This window comes from Carassius gibelio, chromosome A8, assembly GCF_023724105.1.
Source record: "Carassius gibelio isolate Cgi1373 ecotype wild population from Czech Republic chromosome A8, carGib1.2-hapl.c, whole genome shotgun sequence".
Taxonomy (NCBI): Eukaryota; Metazoa; Chordata; class Actinopteri; order Cypriniformes; family Cyprinidae; genus Carassius; species Carassius gibelio.
In genome coordinates, this window is record NC_068378.1 from 14,576,285 (window position 1) to 14,594,889 (window position 18,605).

At 35.2% G+C, this 18,605-nt stretch overlaps 1 protein-coding gene across 4 annotated transcripts in view; it reads right to left on the minus strand.

Moving 5' to 3' along the window:
- The window catches only part of LOC128018548 (glutamate receptor ionotropic, delta-2), a 356,061-nt gene that overhangs the window by 46,983 nt on the left and 290,473 nt on the right, over positions 1 to 18,605 (minus strand). For all 4 annotated transcript variants that reach the window (XR_008184907.1, XR_008184906.1, XM_052604127.1 and 1 more), the window contains exon 12: positions 1,019 to 1,157. Coding sequence is in view for 2 of the 4 variants with exons in the window: in XM_052604127.1 (XP_052460087.1) it covers positions 1,019 to 1,157 (139 nt within the window). In the remaining 2 variants the exon portion in view is untranslated. The remainder of the gene's footprint in view (positions 1 to 1,018; positions 1,158 to 18,605) is intronic.

Below are 18,605 nucleotides of genomic sequence, written 5' to 3' on the forward strand. Positions count from 1 at the left end.
TAACTTCCATTAACAAAGATAAATAAATACTGTGATGTCCTGTTCATGTTAGTTAACTAATGTAACCTTAGCAACACCAAGATAACTTTGTAACTTTTGTGAACAATATTTAATGATGAACACTTACTGGACATAATCAACTTCGGTTTGCTCGATTACCCATGCATGTTTTTAAATACATTTTCAAGCTTGAGTGTAAAATATGATGTATCCGGTTTTGGATACATCATATTTTACAAATAGGAATGTTTATTTGTGCAGTTCTAAATCATCCTTGTTTTATATGTTTTCCCCCCTATGAGCTCCATATTCTATATCATACTGTGAGCCATAAAAAACTGATTTCAAATAGGCCTATGATCCTCAAAAAAAAAAAAAACCTGCTATTTTTACATATGACATAAAATTAATATTTTATATAACTTGTTATAGTATTTAAAATAATACAAATAAGAATAAATAATAAAAACAATAACCGACTACAAAACATGACAATTAGCCTTCGTTCCAAATCTGAGCTACACTTAAGCCACCACCACCTAAAACTAATAGGAAGTGACATCATTTGAGTCTGTTTCAAATGTTCAAAAGTTATACTCTCATATATCAGTCAGAATTTGTTTTTTGATGCTCGACAAGATTCTTCACCAATTATACACCTTCCTGTCACATAAATAAAATGTTTTTTACTAGTATTTATTAGAAACAACATGTCCCCGACTTCTGAATGCTAATAACAGAAGGCCATGATCTTCATAACAGGAACACACACACACACACTTTTTTGCCTAAGAATGTGGGAGATGTTTTCACTTGAAGAGTTGTGCTCAATTAATACTGTTCCTACACAAGCCAGAAATCCTATCTTTGTTAGTAATGCTTAAACTACACAACATATTTAACTGAGATGAAGATCGAAACCTAAGGAAAGTTGTTTGTTGTTTTGTTACTGTGCAGATGATTACAGTCTTTGATGCTAGCTGCAAGAGTGACACTTTGAATAAATGTGTGCACTCACTGAATGGAGTTCTCGATGCGGGAGATGGTGAGGAAAGCAGCCAGATTTGCTGTGTAGGAGGAGATGACTATCAGAGCAAAGAGCCACCAAACCCCCATCATCATCCTTGTAGCCAAAGTCGTGTAGGGCACCTCACCACCTGTAGAGGAACAGAAGAAAAGAGCAAACAAATAAGGCTGATGATTGTGCCATCTTTGAAATGACAGAAGACATGTGAGCTTTTCAAATATAATTTAAAAAAAAAAAAACATTTGGCAGCCACGTCTAGTTTTGTTCCTTATATGATGGATTAAAAGAGTCATTCTGATGACAGTTTTGTTAAACCTGAATGACTGAATGAATAAATAAATGCAGAAATGGGCAAGCAAATTGTGATTTAAAACTTAATTCAAGATATATTGTCAAATTATTTTTGTATATTTAATGAGATAATATATATATTACATTATATTATAACATTTTGTTATACATATTTAATAATGTATATTAGATCTCTTTAAAAGTATATACAAATGTTTTTAAAAATGTATTAAAGATATATGTAGTATGAACAAATGCTCAAAATTTCATAATACAAATTCTATATAAAATGCAAATTCTCTCTCTCTCTGATGCTCTCACTCTCAATAAAAGTATGTCGAGTAATTATATATAAAATATGCAACGTTTTACTGAAAAATGGGAAAAAAAAACACTGATTAAGTTTTTTTTTTTGGTTGCATCGTAAACATCGTAAACATTGTCAGCATCTTCTCAGTGAAATAAAATATAATAACAAGAAATATGTCATTGTATTCACCTTCCATTTGTATTGTAAAATGCATAGTTACAGTATATTTCTGTATCAAAAGGGCTTTATCTTTAGTAGTGCAGTACTCTGACAGACTGGAAACAAATGGAGGTATCCGGGTGTGCATGATCCAAACAACTTTAACGATGAGAAAAAAGAAAAGAAAAACACTTTGAGTCAGACAAAAAAGGCCATCAATTGTAATGTCAAATCTACATTTCCCCAGTCACCACAGTCAGTGCAAAAGCACGTCTGTTCATTCTGCATTTCAGATTCCTGCTAATTCGACAGCCAGCAAAGACAGCGGCTCCTCTAAAAGTACTGCACTCCACAATAATGATGGATCTGCACAATTCAAGGCTTGCAGCTACACTGAAAACTATTTAAAAAAATTAGCCTCATCTATCCTGTGGCTTCCTGTATCATTCCAGCTTTGCGTGGTAAGTGCCAAGCTTTTCAGCACTCAATAAGGTATCTGACAACTCTCTTTCTGTAGGGGGTCCACCGAGATGAGCTGTCTTATTAAAAAAAAGTTTTTAGATGACTCACATACATACGTCCCGCAGGCTGTGTACTCTCTGCTCCACATAAACTTTTTGCAATTTTAATTTCAACAAACAAGTCCACGAGAGCAAGTTGGCCCACACATTTCTTATAATCATCCTATTTAAAGGGCACTGCTTCCTTTATCTGCTATGTAAACCTCAGAGATTTTGGCCTTCATTTTAAGCAAATGTCAGTGAATACTCTGTAGAATCTGGTTGGTAAGTGCAATGAAAAATAAATTTTAGTGAAGATAGGAGATATAACAGAGGTTTGTAATCTACAGTACTTCTGATAACCTGAAACAAAGATGTTACAGGAGAAAACAGGATAAATGAAGGAAAATTATCTTCTCTAACTACAGTTAAGAAAAAAAAAATGTTTTTAGATAAGTGCTCATACTGGTGCAGCAACTCTGGCCTGGAGCTCGCTAAAGCACATGAATGTACAAAATAATGAGTCTGAGACTTTATATAAATTAGACTGAACACAGCTACAGGAGGCCAGCTAAATTTGAAGTTTGGAGTTACCCCTTAGGGAAATATTACTGTAAACTTAGGATCTAAAGTTATAAAGAGCCCAATCTCATACTTGTATGAATATGTACGCAATGCTTAGCTGCGAAAGGGAAAGGCAAAAGTGTCAAAATACTGTGCTAAGGATTAAACAGAACATTTTATGCTAAAATAATTCTATGAGATGAAATGAAATGAGCCGGAAAAGTCAACTTCAACCAGTCTTCCGAAAGATTGTGCTGGTGTTTAAAGATAGAAACAAAATGTGTCTCTGCACACAATGCTGCACATCAGAGGTTGAGTATATGTCTATTTCAAATACAAATACTAGATTGACTGAGAGAGTAGGGCTGAACGATTATGACAGGAACACAGAAAAAAAATCATTTGGATTCTAAAGCTTCTTTTAGAATGTCAGGTAACATTTCTCTAAAATGTGTTTTCTGTGTCCTACTGCAAACAGAAGTGAAAACTACAACTTGAAACTTAAATCATTTGCTAAAATGATGTTGATTTGAACTAGTTGTAATCACTGATTATCTTACTGATTACTGATAATCTTGATTATTAATTAGATCTTGAAGCCCTAATTTCTTTGAATAAAATTATAAACAAACAAACAAACAAACTGTTAATGTTATCCATTAAGTAAATGTGACTAAACTTTTCAATAATTTTGTACAAGTTTATAAATTGTATAATACATTTGTGAGAGAACTGCAGTGGGTTCATTTTCTGATAAAAAGTTAACCAATTAAATCATAAAGATGTAATAATGTAAAATAATGTTTACACATATGAACATTAACCTACATTGGGACCTTAACATTCAAATGATGTTGAATTATTGAAATGATAACTTAAATCCTCAGGGGATTTTTTAAAAAGTAAATATTTTAGGTCAACTGACAGAAAAGTTTGGGGATCCCTGCCAAAGGCCATGTTGATGAAACATGTTCAGCACTGGTAATGATCTGTGCAGAAATGAGATCAAGCAGAACATTAATAGGAGATATAGGGCAGCCGCTGAGAACAGGTTACTGTTATCAGATATGATTGGCAAAGAGTATAGAATCGTGGCATGTCTGTGCTTTAGCGCAGGCTGATTGCACGCCATTCTCTGTGGCTGCAGGATGTTGACTTTTAGAAAATTAGCAGGACGGTAATGTAACTTTTATCTGCACACCCAGCAACTGGGGTTCAAAGCAGCCCTGCCACGCACATCAAATGAGCAAGCCCCATTTCCAGCAGGTTTCTCACTGCTTGCTTTTGATTCAGCAGCAGGCCAGGGGCTACACACTCCTCTCAACCCCTCACTGTGAGCTAGCACCTACTGAGAGACACAGACAGAGACAATGCATGTATGAGGGAGACAAAAAGCTTGTTAAAGTAACTTTGTTTCTCTGTAGTCTCTGAGATGTTGGTGCATGGAAGAAAAAAAAAACCTATTACTCTTGCTATATTGTTATTTTTAAGAAGTGATTGCATATAATTTGTTATCCAATCAAAAAAATTGCATAAACATGTCATATGTTCAAGGTTCTGTAGATGTTCAAAGTGTCAAATAATTGTGGTGGTGTGTGCCCCTAGTCTGATTCCCAGTAGCAGGATCGGAGCAACACTCTGATTTAAGTGGATTCCCAAGTGGCCCAAGTTGCCATGAAACAGTCAAGAGTCCTTCATGGCTGTTAGCAGCCTTGTAAATATAGTTGAGGATGAGTACACACACATCTCGTCAACACTCTACTAGAGAGGCTGAAGAACGTCACAAGGTTTCCTTCCAAACATCTTGACAGATGGGATATGAAGCACTTGCCTGCTGGCTTTTACTTTTTAACACTGAGCAAATCCTAATATTAATACATTATGATTATGAATATGAACATCAATCGTGAGATGATTTAATATAAAATAACTACATCATTAATATTTATTATTACATGTTACGAAAATGCTTTCGGAATGATTAAAGAAATTGCTGATACTGTTAACTAAACCTAAAAACAAAAAAAAAGAACAAAAATTAGTTTTCATTAATTTTAAAGGAAGCTGAAATAAAATATAACTGGAAAACTTGTAAACGTTGCCTTGGAAAGTTGTAAAATTACAAAAACTAACTTTTTTACCTAGATATAGAAATATAAAAAATAAATATAAGCACATCAAATTAAAACTGAAAATGTAAAAATAAAAGATAACTGAAAATGTTAATAAACATTTATTCACCAATTCTGTTTAATCTCATTTGTGGCACAGAAACTACACACATTCCTTTTTAAGTGAGAATTTTTTTTCTTTTAACCAAATTAGCAGATTTAAGGAAAAACTTCAAACAGTCCCAGATTTATGTTGTTGTTGATAAGATGTAAATCTCTGTAGTCTTTTCATGGTTATACACAACAAAAAAGTTCAAAAGACAAAAAATGTCTTTGGTCTGAAATGTTCTTGAAAAAAGGTGAAATAAGGTTGTTATAAATTCTTATTTTTACTTGCTCCTTACTTTATTTACTCTGGCTCTTTCAGAGCCACCTGAAAATGTTCTCTTGGGTTCGTCATTTCTCAGCAGTTAAGGCAACTTCAAACAAGCCCTTTGAAACCACTGGTGCTGAACATTCAAAGGTTTTTTACATTGCTACCTTGTAAAGCCTTAAATCTCTGCAGCACCTTGAGAGCTGGAGATTGTAGCTTCTGATGAGTGCTGTTAGTTTTATTTATTTATTTCCTTTCTTTCCAAAAGCACTCTGGTGTTAAATAACTTAAGGAAAAACATGTTACTCGTTTTGGAGTGCGGCTCCTTGCAGCATGTCACCTTTATTTCCCTTCCACCACTGCCAGGTTTTGGTATGTGTAAATATATGTGTGGGAGTACAGTATATGACTGCTATTTATTTAAGCCATCAGCTAGCCCATTATGAGGCTCGCTGGCAAATATTGCCATCAATTTGCATACAGTTTAACGCTCTGAAGTGCAACACTGAGTGTCGAGTTGCTATCGCAGCGCGCAGCCACTCTAAAACTTTCAACGCTGTAAATCATCAAAATAAATGTAAATAAACCACGAGGTGCACCTCCGAATACATCTCCTTAGTCACCGCTTACGAGATAGCAAAGCTAGCGTGCTGGGTTCAGACATATGGTGTGAGAAACATATACACATGGGTAGAAGATAAAAGGGCAAAGAGGGAGAGCTTAGGCAGACTGTACGCCCCAAAACAGAACAATATTTTCAGAGAGAACTTGCCAACATGTACCACCTCAAAGCCATCTTGCCAATGGCGGTATCCGCTAATAGGATTTCATTAATTCACATATAGTACAAGTATTCGCTCTTATATTTTTTTTCTTGTTTCACATTTTTGGCAAATAGTTGTTTCCCCCACTAAAAAAAATGCTAAGAATATAAGTGTAAAAAAAAAAAAAAAAAAAAAAAAAAAAATTATATATATATATATATATATATTGTATACAAATAAATTTATTTAAAATATATACATAGTATTTTAAAAATAGTTTTTGACAAAAAAAAAAAAAAAGAATTAAAAAAAGAAATTAAGACTTAGTAATGTTTTATATATATATATATCATATATGTAAATAAGGTAATTATTTTGCAACATCTGATGCTTCAAATTTCATTTTTATATAAATAAATGATTTTGTGCCAAGGGAAGCATGGGGAACCCTGAACAGATGGACGTGTTCATGATGCATGTCAGAATAAGAGAAAGTGCTTTAAAATGCTGTTGTCTGAAGAGCCAAAATGCTACACACAAACTGCTTTCCATGTTCGCTTATCCACCCAAATGTTCTTTAAAAGTGGCCACATTTTTTTTTTTATCTTGTCATATCTGGCTGTCATAATTTTCATTATTTATTTTTTTTGACTACATTGAAAAACGGCTGAAAAACTTTGGGAACAAAACAATGCAAAAAAAAAAAAAAACAACAACAACAAAAACTCAAATAAAACTTTCTTAAATATCATATCTACTTTAGAAACTGGATACAGACGTCCTCACTAGATCATGCAAAATTGCTTGCTTTCGAAAGGCTCGACTGTCAACTTTGCTTCAAGTTAAATGCTGACCTAAGGTCATATTTACTGCACACACACAGATGTACGCACACATGTAATCATGAAATATGTATATACAGTCACATACCCAGTAAATCTGCATGATTTCCTAGTACGCATTGTTATCATGATGGTACTACATGGAATGCAAACGCAGCGTGTGTCAAGTTTAATCTGTGCAAATTGTGCACATTAGCTTTGTCCTTTCAGAGCTAAATGACTGTTTCACCAGCCGAGCAGACCAAAATCTAGTTGAATGTTATGTTAGAGTGCATTAAGTTTACATTTATCCTCCCCAATAACTTGTGTTTTATCCAGGATATTACAAGATACTGAAAAGGGCCAGACATATATAAATGTTCTTCTTACAGACACACACACACACACACACACACACACGCACACACACACACACACACACACACACACACACACACACACACACACACACACACACACACACAATAATAAAATCATCTCTGTTTCTCCTAAAGATATGTAGTAAAATAGAAAATGAAGCTTTAAAACAGATTCTCCAGTGTGCCACTGCCTCAGCCTGGAAGGCAATCTATAAACTGACGACTTGAATCCACTGCACATTTTCTTGAGTAATCCACATGTAATCCCATACGAGGGCTCATAATTTGCTTTAATTCCATAAGATATTGTAGGAGTGTATCATGACATACTTCACACAGTAGAAGTCAACTTGTGGGTTGCTTGCCTTCTGTTGCCCCTTGATAGATAAAATGCACACATGCAAACATCCTTTGTACATGATTTGGCTACTTGAAAGTGTTTGCATAATTACTGAGTCACCAGTGTGTGGCTATATGTGCTGTTACAGACTTTGTAATGAGCTTAGACTATAATTAAATATGTTCTAGGCTGTATTTTAATGATGACAAGTCTAAATCTAACCTTATTCAAGTAAGAATTCTTTCATGGTTAGATCACAGCATTCACATCTAGACACGGTTGTTCACTAAACACATGGCTGACCTGCTAACCCACGCAAACTGTCAGCAGTGATATAGTCATCCAGATCGGTTACAACAGTAGACTAGCATCTCAGAGAACATTGATTTCATATTTAGGCGGTTTCTAGTTCTGTACCAAAGACATTTATGTCAAGGAACATTATCATTACTGCTGTTGTGCCTCAGAATATGTAGAACATGCCCATATATATATATATATATATATATATATATATATATATATATATATATATATATATATATATATATATATATATATATATATATATATATATGTGTGTGTGTGTTTTCAAAAACTAGGCCTAAACAAATAAATAAATCCTATTTTAACTAACATTGCGATCTGACCTGAAATATGACAAGCATCTCACATAACTTAAGTCACATCTTTTTGAAAATTGCAATTTCAGAATTTCTGTCTTTCCTCGGATTTATATGATTGTGTGAATAAAGGGATGAAAGACACGAAAGACGATAGAAAGGCATTGGCACTTGACAGAAGTAGACATTGAAATGTACGGAAAAACGAGTGAGCTTTCACTTGCAATGCATGTAGTGGGTTCTCAGGAAAGAGATGCAATACATAATGCATGGCTACAACAAACCAGATAATCTAGTGTGATATTATGCACATCTCTGACGTGAGGATGTGAGACAAGTCATCTGAAGCTTTGTCTTTAAAAAAAGCATGGTTGAGAGCATTGGCTGTGAATTACATTGTGGACAAATGCTCTCATTCTTGCTATTTATCAAAAGTCATTGACGTTCTCTAAAAACAGTGTATAGGACTTACTCAGAAGCTGCATACAAATATCTGAAATTTGGAGAGAGAGAAAAAAAAAACTAATTTTGTTTCACTTTTTGATGACTTCAGCAGAATGAAAGAGTCTTTTTAAGGAAATAATTACTGATTCAGCAGATACTCTACTTCCACTGGTTTGTTTCTAATTTTCAGAATCAATATATGTGATATAATTTCAGAGTCTGTACCGACAAGAAAAATTACTTCATTTTCCCACTTATGGAGAAAGATTGGTTATTTTGTTTAATACAGATGGGAAAGGTGTTAATGTATGCTGAAAAGGCCACAAAACCCATCAGCCAAGCTGTTTGTTTATTTTTTAGGGGCATTTTCTCTAGTCCAGAGGGACCCATATAAAAGCCTGGCATTCATTTTCTATTATCTTGTGATTTATAAACGCTCTAAATAAACACTGGGATGGCCTGGATTTTGGGCATGCCCATGCTCTTCTCACTATACTTTGGTGTCATTGCACAATTATATGCTTGAGTGTACCTTTGGCAAATGAAGAAGTACTTGTCACCAGCTTGAAATGGCATAAAAAATGACCACCTGTCATTGTCACATAGAGAAAAACTTTGGTGTAAAATTAGGACATAAATATAAACTAGGAAAAGCTCTGTAAAGGTCAGGTCCTTTAAAAATGCTGTTTTATTTTTTTCAGTGTTAAAGAACTTCCTACCAGAGTCTAATGTGCAGAGACATTAAGTAAGTCATTAGCAGGCTGATTTCCTTGAAAAGTGTAAACACTGTGGTGCTTTCAACATTGCTCAGTTTTCAAGAGGATTCCAGTCAGCTCTTGCAGAGACATGTGACTTGGAAAACAGGAGCCAGAAGACATGCAGTCCACTATAAAAAGAAATCATATGCCAATAAAAGCTGATAGCTTCATACATAGCTTTAATGCTGGATCTCACAGGACCTCAGATACCATAAAGATCTTTATCATATACAACAAGCTGTTGTACCCACTTATACCCACCCTCATCTCAGCGTCAGTGGAACATGTTTAACAGTTTAACAAATGAGCCCAAGCCTCTGTTACTAATTTGAAAACGTTACTTTAGATCTAGTATCAAGGAACATTGAGCTGCTTCATTAAAAGCTTATTATATTACTGTATTAAAAGCTCACTATTATGTATGTATTATGTATAGTATTATCTGAATGAGATGGACTGAGCTAGTGGGATTGCCTGCATCTGATACAGCATTCATCTCATATTCACAATAAAACATTAGTTTGAATGTCCATTGAAGAAAGCGATATCTTTGTCATATTATCCTTTCATTCGTTAAAGGGGATTTCAGATGACAGCACTGCTCAGTGAATTTGTTGGCTGCGTCTTTCAAAGTGTTGTTGAAAGTAAAAGTATCTTTCTTGTTTACAATCCTGTTTCAGTCTCTTTCAATATAAAAGTCTTTACTGCTGACTTACTCACAAAAACATTCTCTTGTTGCCATCTAATTGTGGAATAATGTATCTAAATTCACCATCATGAACACATACCATTTATCAGTACTAAATACTATGACTAAATACTACTATTATTTATAAAAAATATTATTTAAGACAAATTATATATTTTTATTATATCTTATTATATCACTATAGAAGCATCAGAGCCAGCGGCAGATTCCAGAAAATAATTGGCTAAGGTGAGGTTCATGAGTGCTGAACAATGATGCAAATTTTCAAATAGACATTATATTTATTAACAAAACACATATTTGAAGTCTAAACAATTAAATTCTCACCAAAAATAATCTTAAAACTACATTCCATGACACAAAACAGTATTATTTATAAACAATTATAGTGGACTTGACCACGTGCCATGACACTCGCTGTGAGAAATACTGCAAAGCGGAGTGATATTGACCGTGTCCCATAGTTGTGTCCCTTTATATTATTTTAAGAAATTCTATGCAGTGTATTTAATTTTTTCTGGTAATCAAATTAATGCAAAAACATTCATCTAACTTTTATCCCAATGAAAATTAAACAAACCGTCTAATTTTTGTACATTCAAAGTGCTACACAACACACGTTTACTTTGCAACAAGGAATGGCACGGAATTCATCAGATTTTGAATGAAAAATCTAATGCAATTCGGTATACTAGTCAAACTGCAACATGGACTAGTGTGGATATTAAAAGGTACAATATATACTAATTATTTTATTCAAATATCCAAAAACCAACAGAACAATGTTATATATTTTGCTAACTTGTGTACTTACATTATCCCAAATGTATCAAATTCTTTTTTGCTTTCATTTTTAATCCGCCCTCTAGTGGCAAAAAATTACATATTGTGTCTTTAAATGGAAAAAAATACTATTTACTACAGATGACAACCACGAGCATTTCATGTGCTTCAGTAGGAAACAAAACCGCACATACTGTATATGCCATTCATTCCGTGACATTCGTGAACACCACAGCAACCACTTGTGTGTCCGTGCTAAACGTGCACCTCATATATATAAAAAAACATTTTAAGGGGCTCTTGGCTTTTGGGGGCTCAAGGTGGTCACCTACCTTTGCCTAATGGTTAAGTCCGCCTCTGGTTAAAACTGCACTGAAGGCCATTATTTGTGACTTAGAAACCTTAAAGGGGGGGGGGGGGGTTAATTATATTCATAAGAGAAAGATAGTCTGTACCGATTTTTCCCGGAAAAACACGACCGGCTGGAGGTGTGACATGTGGGCGGAGCTAAAGAATCATGAGCGCCAGTAGGCTTTTGCGTTGAGAGCATGTGGAAGCTGTGACATTACCGTGAGGGAAAAACCATCATCCAAAACAAACCATGGCTTACAGTCAGATTCAGCCGTTTATTTATGATCCAGAATCAGATCCCGAGGCTGAAACTGAACGAGATCAGCAGCAGCAACGACTCGCTCCAAGCGGGGCTCGAACCCGGGTCTCCGGCATGGGAGGGGACGCACTAACAAGGAGGCAGAGATATTTGAAGCAGTTTTACTCACCGCCTGCGGTTCCAACACATGATCGTGACCCTTTTTCGTTGGGATTGCATCATCCTTAAGAAATAAACGTTACGCAAATCCGTCGTCAAACTGGGCCTTGTTTGTAAAACAAGCATCTTCGAAATGCAGGGAACAAACAAAAACACTTGCACAACTCCGTTGATGCTCTGTAAAAATAAACTCCATCCACTGGTCCCTTAATGCTGTTTTTTTGGTAATCTGTGCAGGGTTGTCTTGCCCTGGCAACCAAAAACACACTTCTTTTGTGACTTTTCGCGACGCTCTCGATCTGATCAGTGAAATGTGCTCAGCCTCGCTATACGGGAGCGTGTGCTCTTCTGGCAGAAGTGCCCTAGGACCCATATAAGGAAATTCCGCTCCATCTAACGTCACACAGAGCCATACTCGAAAAAAACTTTCCGAAACTTGTGACAAACCGGAAGGAGTATTTTGGGAACGAAAATACTCCTTCAAACGTACAACTTAATTTTTGAAACTTTGTCCATGTTTAGCATGGGAATCCAACTCTTTAACAGTGTAAAAATCTCAGTATGCATGAAATAGCATTTCACCCCCCTTTAAAGTATCTATTAAAGAGAACGGTGGAAGCTGTTATATGAAAAGATTTCAGCAAAATTCTTATTTGGGCTTTTCCCCAAAGAAGGCAGTGCAAATTAGTGTCCTAAAGTTCAAGGCGTCTGCGCCGTCAGTCGGTGTGCGGTTAATATTTAATCCCCTCATTGTCACTGTCACTTTTTCTCATTTTATTTAATCAGAAACTGAAGGGCAGGGGATGCAGGGCCTCATGAATTCATTTCAAAAGAGTTTTCATTTAGAGTATTTGATTATTTCATCATGATGAGTCATTTGTGCCATTCATTTTCTTGCTGGGCAGAATGAATTATGAACTCAAAAGGCTAAAGTTACAGCAAACACACACAGCTCTTCCTGCAAGCGCCAAGCCTGGGAAAGTCCGTGTGAAGCGAAACGCGAATGAAACAAGGCTCCTGTCCTCCCTCTGAGGAGGTGGGCTTACGATCCTTTCAGAAGGAGGCACAGAGGCAGTGTTGAGTTCGTCTTACTCTGCACTCCCACATCCGAATGAACGCTATTATAATTGCAGAGATGATTGACAGATAAATGATCTATCTAGAAAGGCCAGCTGTCACTGACCATTTTCAATCTTCCTGGATGGTGTTTGGATGTAATTCACTTAGTCACACAGTGCTGATGTGACAGAATTCATCAAGAGACAGTTTTGCCAATGGCATACACTTTCAAATAAAATAAAATACAGAGAATAATTCATGGTTTGTGACAGTAACACTTACTGACTCTGAACTTTAAAAGGGTCAGGCAGATTAAACATTTGGTATAAGTATTGAGACTATGAACAGACTGCACAACTGTTTTCAACATTGATAATAATAAGAATGATTTCTGACGGATAATGTGACACTGAAGACTGGAGTAATAATGCTGAAAATCCAGCTATTTTAAAATATATTCAAATATATTAGATTTGAATAATAGTAATAATACTTTTTTTCCACTGCATTACTTTATACTATATTTTTGATAAAGTAACGGCAACCTTGGTAAACATAATAGACTAACAGCATGCATATATATGTCTCATATGAATGTCTCATATTTCTTTCCACATCTCTTTGTAATTCAGAGTCAGATACACAGCGAAGCTGAGCACCTGTGCATCAGTGAGAACCTCGTCGCTTCTTCATCTCAAGATGAAGAGCTGTATGCCGCTGAGTGTTCTCCTATGCACGCATCTTGATCACACAGATCATGACTCATTCAGACAAAATACAACCTATGTGGCACTTTGCAACATACTTCTCACACTAGCATGAGGACAGGCCATGTTTTGCCTGTTTCTCAAAGACATATATAATATAATATAATGGGATTCTAGAATATATCATTGTGTCTATGTGGGTTTCTATAGGCTGCCCCCCCCCCCCCCAGTATAGCTGGGTGGGCTTTTAAAGCCAGAATTGCTAAGATGTCTACTCTGGTAACATTCCCAGAACATCCTGGGAAATAAAACTTGTGAAGTAATATGAGCAGGCTTTTGAAGGCTAGAAAACAACAAAATAAGCATTTTCATTCATTCGTCCGTTCGTTTGTGCAAAATACCTATCATTAGACAGGTCCAAGGATGTCAGGATGTCTATGCTGGGAACTTTTTGAGAGCTCAAAACGAACATTCCCAAAACTGTTATCTGAGTAGGCTTTTAAAGCCAGAAAACAACAAAACAATAAGTTCTGAACTTAAAACATCGACAAATTGGAAGTGACCCCTCTACTCTTTTGTCAGCAGGGGAAGGCAAAAGAACTAACTATGCCCCTTTTCTCCCTGTCTGCCACCTTTTGTGAAGTGCCACCCACAATCAGATTAGGTGAAACAAATGAGATGTCAGCGGTGAGATGGGTTTATGGTCATACATTGTGACGGGTCGAGGCAGCCCTTGCCACCACAATCTTCTGGATTAGGTCAGCGGGGAGGCGGGGCAGGCTGAGCGTGTCACTAATAATTATAACTCCATGCAGCCGAGGGGCTCAGCACCTCTCGGTCCGTCTAAACGGCCAGACTAATGAAAGAAGAAAAGTGAGGAGAGGCTGGAAATGAGTAATCTTTCGCACGGGCTACATGGGGCTCCCTGTGTCTCGCCTCCCTCGAACAGCTTCAGTCAACTGCTCTCCACTTTTCATCTTTTTTTCACACCACTGTATTCTCTCATTGCTGTGTAACAGCATCCACTTGAAACAGATATGCCCCAGTTACACAAGAAACAGCCCTGACAAGAGACTCTACTGGGAGTGAAGAGAACCGCAGGGTTGTGTGTGTGTGTGTGCTGATACTATATATGCAATGATTATGTGTCCTAACCAATGCTGAGGAGAAACGAGCAAAAAGTAGCGACACTTACCTTAATTTTTCAGCAGATTAAAAGTAAGTAATTAGTAGTAGCTTTTCTTTGCCAGAGCAAAAAATAAAGTACAACTGTTCCAACCTTTTAGGTCCATAATTTGTAATATTTGATCAGGATGATTAGTTTAATGAATCAGCAAGGAAACATTAAACTGATCTACCAGATCTAATATTACACAGGTTTCCAAAAAAACATGAAGTTTTTAACATTGATTATAATAAGATATGTTTCATAATCAGCATACTAAAATTTCTGAAGTATCATGTGAAACTGAAGTCTGTAGTAATGGCTTCTGAAAATGCAGCTTTGCCATCGCATGAATAAAATACATTTTAAAATAAGAGAAAAGAGAAATTATTTATTACCGACTTCACTGTATTTTTGAACAATTAAATGCAGCCTAAGTGAGCATAAGAGACTTCTTTTAAAAGCTAAAAATTGTAACGACAACAAGTGATAGCCACTACTTCCTCAGGTTAAAAAAGTGATTACTGTAACTTTATTGAAATAAATAAGCTTTTACCATGTGCCTCATGAATGTTCTACATCAGGCAGAGTGTATGTGTGCACAGATTCTGTTTGTGTGAAAACATCTTTAAGCTTATAGCATGTGGAGCTGTGTTCTGTGGATGCACTGCTGTGAGGTGGCTTACATCTCGGATCCCATTGGCGATTCACAGCAAGGTCTGAAATTAAACACTTTTTTTCCTTTACACATTCACAATGAATTATATAGTGCTGAGTTATGCTCCGATATTGCATGCATTATCTCTTCTCTATGCACAGTAGGGTTTGAGGAGTTCCATGTGCTGGAAAGAGGAAGGTCAGTGGAGGGGAAGTGCTGCTCAGTGACCGGGGTCTAGTGGAGCGGAACAGCAGGAGGTCCACGAATCATTGTTTGATCTGAAACTAATTTTTGACTTATGAATGAAAATATGCATAAAAACAAGTTTAAGAAAGACAAATGCTAACACTTTACGACACTTTTTTTTTTTTTTTTTTTTGTAGGTTAACATAAGTGGAGGTCAAGTCAAGGTGAATGTGCAATGAAAAATAATTATAAATAATGTATTTTTCTAAGTTAAAATTAATTTTAACATTTCAACATTTTAATAAAATTTAAATATGTATCTGTTTAATATTACTTCATGGACCTTAGCTAAAATGACCATTTTGTTTTGTTTTTTATTTACGAATATTAAGAGATTAATAAGTGCTGTACAAATGTATTGTTTTGTTTTAGTTAATGTTAATATTAGTTATGCATTAATTAGTATCAACAAATGGGATCTTATAAATGTTTTATTGTCCCTCCCATATTAAAGTTCATAGATATTGATCATTATTAAAGTGTATCGATAAATAAAAAAAAAAATAATAATAATAATTAAGCTTGGTTTTTGATAATTTCTACATTTTCTAATACATTTTACATTCCAAGTTGGATAAATCAACATGAACTATAGTATATTTAAATTAACCTATACTTAATGTTAATTGAGGAATTCTGTTATAATTTACATTCACAGTATAGATTAAAAATAGACTAGATATTATATAATAAATGTTTTAACATGTATTGCAAATATATGGCTGTGAATTATAAAGATTTTTTTAGTGGATTTGGAATGCATTAAAATAATAGTAAAATATAGAAATACAGGATACTAAATACATGTTATTAGGCCAGGCCTAAAACACAATTCCCAGTTTTATGTAATATCCAACAGGGGGTACTTGTCCTGAAAAAAAGTAAGACCCCTGGAGGAGCAGAAGAAGAAGAAGAAGAAGAAGAAGAAAAAGAAAAAGAAAAAGAAGAAGAAGAAGAAGAAGAAGAAGAAGAAGAAGAAGAAGAAAAATCCCCTCTGAAACATTTTAAAGCTTGAAGACCCTCAAGGGTGATATTTGCAACAGGATTTCATGCAGCTCCTGCAATGTGTCTTCTGAGTTTGCCTCATTTTTGACTGAAGGGTCATCTGGGGCTTGACTTTTCTTGTCCACGTCTCTGAGAACCCGTCTGTAAACTCAAATGCTGGAATGACGAAGCCCCGCAAGCCATTGAGGGTGTTTGTGTGCTGGTTTGCCCATGTTTGTAGAGATTACAGCTAATGGTAGTCAGAGCAAATCCTGCGCCATGCTGAGGAACCCAGCGCTGGCTCTCTGTGTGTCAGTGATAAGGCAAAGGACATGTGTTATGAAAAAAAAAGAGAACGAAAAAAAAAAAGCTTGTTCTGTTCTCCTCTAAGTGTCAGACAAAAACAGGGTTCTTCAAAGCCATTATAATGTCTCTCTCCAGACTGACGTATGACGCGGCTGAAATCTACAATGTTAGAGTATGCACTTTTCATATTTCATACTTGATGGTGGAACGAGGGAGAGCTCAGTCAGAACGAAGATGAAAGGAATAAGAGAGGAGCTGAGATGAAAGCACTGATAGGGGCCTGTGGTCCTTATATTCATTGTGACACCACACTTTTTAGTGTGTGTATGCATGTAAGGGCTGGTTTGAGGAGTGGTGGTACAGTTAAACAGATGTGTGAACACAAAACAAGGGGAACGGAGAGAGAAATGTTTGTGTGTGTGTGTGCGCTTCTGAGAACATACTGAATTGTGTTTTACATCGGTGCCACAGAAACTCATCTAATTGCAAGACAATCAAAAGGTAGGATGACTGAACCTGTCACCTATCCATCTTTCTATTTTTTCTACCTCCCTGTAATCTGTTTCACCTCCTTCTCTTTTGATGCTGCAGCACTTCGAATTAACCAATCTCTGTGACGACTTCAGAAAACGCCCTTGAGATCTACTATCAAACATAACCATGACTTTCCTATTTCAGTAGATAAACTTTTTTTTTTATTTTTTATTTTCTGCAGACAGTGTGTGTGCCCAAATTTTAACAAAAGTATGCCTTATAAACCACTACTAATTAGTTGTACCAAACTTAATCAACCTAAGGGATGCTTAAAGGTCAGAGGATTTTTGGAACTTTGTCCAGATGTCTATGGATGCTTATGGGACCATCCTTTGATGAAGTACTGAAATATATATTTTATAGTAAATTTTAACAATGTCACATCTAGTCAGAGATAATAATCTTGAAATAAAATAAAATATTAGATGAAAAACTTAAATAATAATAATAATAATAAAACTTAAATGTTGCTTTGCATAGAAATGTTATCTGAAGAAGTAAAAAAATAAGAAAGAAAAATTAAATCTTTAAAAAAAGGTTACACCTGCTTTCAATATTATAATTTATAATATTATTTATCCAATAAGATAAACTTCTATAGTCTGAGCATTCTATACAGTATGACCAATGTCCAGAAATTTTACTTTTAATTGTTTAGTATTTAGAAGACATAAATAAGACATAAATAAAATAAAAAAAAAGATTTTCTGTAAGGTTTTTTAAAATTTACATGAGCTTTCATTTTTTCTGCTGAACTACAACTACAAATATGTGATTTCCAGAACAAATTTTAGCTTTACATGATTTTATTTGTGAAAACATTGTAGGTTACATAAGGCAATAATAATAATAATAATAATAATAATAATAATAATAATAATAATAATAATAATAATAATAATAATAATAATAATAACTTCCGGGGCTTTACTAAACACATTTGGGTCTTAAACCTTGGAAGTCCTCCCATAGCTCCCCATGCCCGTTCTGTATATTAATTGAAAAAAGAAAAATATGATTTTAACAAAACATACTGATGATGTCATATTTTGCACCCCTAATCATTGCAGTATCTATAATGATACAGTGCAGTAAAAGTGCTGTTCGTTAAAGTGCTTCTAAAGATTACAGGGCATTAAAAAAAGAGGAAAAAAAGTGAATTACAGTTCATTCCAAAGCTACAATACGTGCAAGAAAGGTTACAGAGTGATCAGCAGTCG